Source organism: Anneissia japonica, unplaced genomic scaffold (genome assembly GCF_011630105.1).
Source record: "Anneissia japonica isolate Jap-2015-1 unplaced genomic scaffold, ASM1163010v1 scaffold3334_len1275209_cov185, whole genome shotgun sequence".
Classification (NCBI taxonomy): Eukaryota; Metazoa; Echinodermata; class Crinoidea; order Comatulida; family Comatulidae; genus Anneissia; species Anneissia japonica.
The window spans coordinates 585495-589434 of record NW_022738561.1 but is presented as its reverse complement, the minus strand read 5'-3'; the positions used below and the strand labels follow the sequence as shown (position 1 = coordinate 589434).

Sequence of the window (3940 nt, the reverse complement as noted above, 5' to 3'; positions counted from 1 at the left end):
TGTCGCCAGCCTATGCCCATGAAAATTATGTTTCTTATTCACTAATGATATAATTTTTTCCACTTGATATATTTTAGGGTTTTGGAGATGCAGAAATTGAGTCAGCTCCAGTGAAGAAAAAAGCAGGTAAAGTTTAAGATAAAAGGTACAGTGACAGATCCAGGGAGTGGCAATAGGAATGGCCGTCCCCATCTCCCACACCCACCCCCAACCCCTTCACCCAACATTTATGTGACTATGGATGCCATAACAGGCCGAAAATGTTAGTTTTCCAAACTTATTATGTGCAGGTCCTGAGTTTGCCAAACATGTGAAGAGTGGAAATGGACTGTATTTGTGGCTATAACAAAATACAAGGATTAACATTGTATTATGCCTTTATTCTTTTAGCCGTACTTGTAAGTGATGATGATGACGATGATGATGATGAAGGACCGGTAGCAGCAATTGAAGAGGAGGAAGAGCAACCGGCACCTCAACCAGATGTCGCAGAAGACTCAGATGAAGGGGTTGAAGATGAAGGAAAAGGTGGAACGTAAGCACACCATTTGCCTTATTTTTAAAAACTTTTAATCTCTTTTTGCAAGTATATCCGGTGTTAACAAAAGAATGACCCCTCATGTTCGGAGTGTTTGATCCAATTTTGGTTGTTTCGGATGACAACGCCCAGATCAATGTAACCTTGTAGGATGTTACTATGAAAAAGTTTAAATATTTTTGATTTGTTATTGGTATACATTGTTGTGCAGATTTGTAAATTTGCATTAATTAATGCATTTCTTGACATCTAGGAGAAGAGTTATTAAAGAAAAGTCCAACATCTGAAACTTCGTCAAACTTGGTATTTCTGTTGTAGTCATCTCATCCCAGTAGTGGATTGGAAATGGGGGGGTGGGGAGGTGGATGGGTCTGAGAGTGCTATTTCCGGCTACCTAGAAGTGCCATAATCCTATATTTTCTTAACTCAGCCCCACCATGTTCTAGATTCTCCATCTGTAAATTTCCCTCCCTAGGCCCCTGTATTTGGAATTCCTGTATCCGCTACTGCACTCCCAGCCTTTCATAGCACTTCCTCGTAGGCAACCTTTTATAGTCATCAAATCGCCAACTTTTTATAGGTTTTCCCAATAGCCATTCCCTCCTATTCTTCTCATCACAAAGCTCTCATAGCACTCTCACGTAGCCAAATAGTTTTGGTAATCTTATCGCCAACTTTTCAGACCACACTCTCATAGCGAAGATCGAAGAGTCATCTCTTTGTTTCCCTCATATAGATAACCTGTTTATCACTTTAAAAACTCTGCTAATGATTTTCTTTTGTATTCCCTATTTCAAAGGAGTGAAATGTCAGACTTTGATCTGATGTTGGAAAGGAAAAAGAGGGAAAACCAATCACGGAGAAGAAAGAGGAGACAGGATGATATCATCAATGACAATGATGACATCATTGTCGCCATGATAAAGCAAATGATTGAAGCTGCTAAGGTAAGAGAGAGTATTATTATTTAAGTTGAATGGGTATCTGAATGATAGAATTAAGAATGACTTAGGCCTAACCTTTTAGTTTTTATATGGGGGAATGTTCTTCTCTTTTTTGAGACACCCCTCAAGTCATAAGGTGTCTTGGGGTTATGCCTTTTGACTGTCATTTCAAGTCAAATTGGTGACCTACTTTTATTGTTTTATTTGAATATTTTTTCTATCCCTATTATATCTTACCCCTATTTCCATCAACTTTTGTTTGTACATTAGGTTTTTGTGAAAGGGAATGTTAATGATGGTTGGGATGATAACCGTGATTACAACTATGAGTTGAGTTAAGTTGTAATGATAACAATTATGGTGTAAGGATAATAATCTTTTACTTTATTATGTTTAAGGATGACAGAAGATTAAATGAAAACAAAAGGGCTGCAGTAACAAAGTTAAAACTCCTTCCAACAGTTTTACAACATTTAAATAAGTAAGTGTTTCTATAGAAAAAGAACAAGTGTAAAATATAAATGTGTTATTGAATGAAGAGATCTCATTGTTATATCACCGATCTCTCATATACATCTCTTATCACCTTCTTAACTTCTAATATCCATCTCTCATCACCAACCTCTTATATCCATCTATCTCTCATCACCAACTTCTCATATCCCTTTTTCTTCACTCTCTCATATCTATCTCTCTTCACCAACCTTTTCATATCCATATCTCAACACTAACCTCTTTATATCCATCTCACATCAACAGCCTCTTATTATTTATATCTCATCACCAATGTCCCATATCTACCTTTAATCACCAGTCTCATATCTATTCCTAATCACCAATCTCCATCACCATCTCGCATCACCAGACATTCATATCCACCTCTCATCACTAATGTCTCATATATATCTCTCATCTCTAACCTCTCTGTTCCACCTCTCATCATCAACCTTTCATATCCATTTCTTATCACTAACCTCTTATATCCATCTCCCATCACCAGTCTCTCATATATATGTCTCATCTCATCTTGAAATGGAGGGGGGGGGGAACCGCGAATGAGGAGGCTCGATGATTAGGTCAGGGGCGCCAGCTCATAAAATAGGGTAATTTTAGGTGATTGTTAACTACTTGAGCTTGATTTTTTTGGGGGGATGGGCGAGTATTTTTGGAGAGGTGTGCGTACCCCCCACCCTCATCCTTCAGATATGCCACTGTTCATAGCTTTCTCTAAGCTTTATGAAAGGATGTCATCAGCTAGTTAGTATTACAATTACATGCCAATTTTTTTCAAAATTGTTACATGTCTCCATTTTGCTTTGATCAGGACTGATCTTCACATAGCTTTTCTTGACAACGGTATTCTAACAGCAATCAAAGAGTGGTTGACGCCGCTTCCAGATAAGAGTCTCCCTCATTACCACATAAGAGAAGGCCTGCTCAAAGCGCTCGTTCAGGTATGTGTTTAATATATTTTTTGTCTCATTTTCTCACTGTTTGTATACCTACTGTGAATTTTGTGTCCTTATGAGGCCCATATTGTTAATTAAACATACAATTTTGATGTTATAAAACTCTAATATCCATTATCAACATCCTCTCATATCCTCATATCCATCTCTCTCTGATCAGAGATTGTCTCCCGGTGTGCTGCCCAATTCATAACCAGAAGGACTCAACTGAAAATAAGTCTTTAATGGGTTATACTTTTTTCTTTTTTTTCCTCTAGATGCCAAATGTAGATCAACATGTGTTGAAGACGAGTGGAATTGGCAAAGCCGTCATGCTTCTCTTTAAGCATCCAAAAGAGTTCCGGCATATACGGGAACTAGCTCGTAAAATTATACGTAAGAATAGTCTTCTTCATTTGGTTAGATATCCAATTAGAGTCCTTTATATTAAATATCGTTCTGTTATGTTGATGAAAATCCTATTGCCGTTTTTTTGTGATTCAGTTGACAGGATTTTTTCTATAGTCTTTGCATATTGGCTGGTAATCAATTTAAAAGAAAAAATGTATAAACAAGTGAAAACATAATTTTCAGCACCTATGAGGAGCTCTAAGATTGATTAATCTTTTATAGATCTACTGCCTCTATAATACTGCCTTCATGAACTGATTGATTAAAAGTTGATTGATTAATAGACCTTTTTTAGCTCTACTGCCTCTATTATACTGCCCTCATGAGGAGCTCTAGAAACAATCGGCTAATTGATTAATAGTTGATTAATAGATCTTTCTTAGCTTTACTGCCTCTATTATACTGCCCTCATCAGAGCTTTCGAGATTACGAGAACTTGTTTAGTTTTAATCGTGTTTTAATGGAAGTTGGTAATTTCTTTGATCCTTTAAAATGATTAATTCAATGGTTTATAATAATTATATATTTAATTATAATCCCAATTTTACTACTCTTTTGTCTATGATTTCGCCTTAACGTCGCTTTAGTTTCCCCTTAGC

General features: G+C 36.7%; 1 protein-coding gene across 1 annotated transcript in view; it reads left to right on the top strand.

The window, feature by feature from the left end:
- LOC117117658 (protein IWS1 homolog) overlaps window positions 1-3940 on the top strand; it is a 10637-nt gene that overhangs the window by 3186 nt on the left and 3511 nt on the right. The window contains exons 6-11 of the mRNA XM_033262047.1: window positions 78-126; window positions 391-535; window positions 1338-1485; window positions 1881-1963; window positions 2807-2936; window positions 3209-3326. Of these exons, the coding sequence (XP_033117938.1) occupies window positions 78-126; window positions 391-535; window positions 1338-1485; window positions 1881-1963; window positions 2807-2936; window positions 3209-3326 (673 nt within the window). The remainder of the gene's footprint in view (window positions 1-77; window positions 127-390; window positions 536-1337; window positions 1486-1880; window positions 1964-2806; window positions 2937-3208; window positions 3327-3940) is intronic.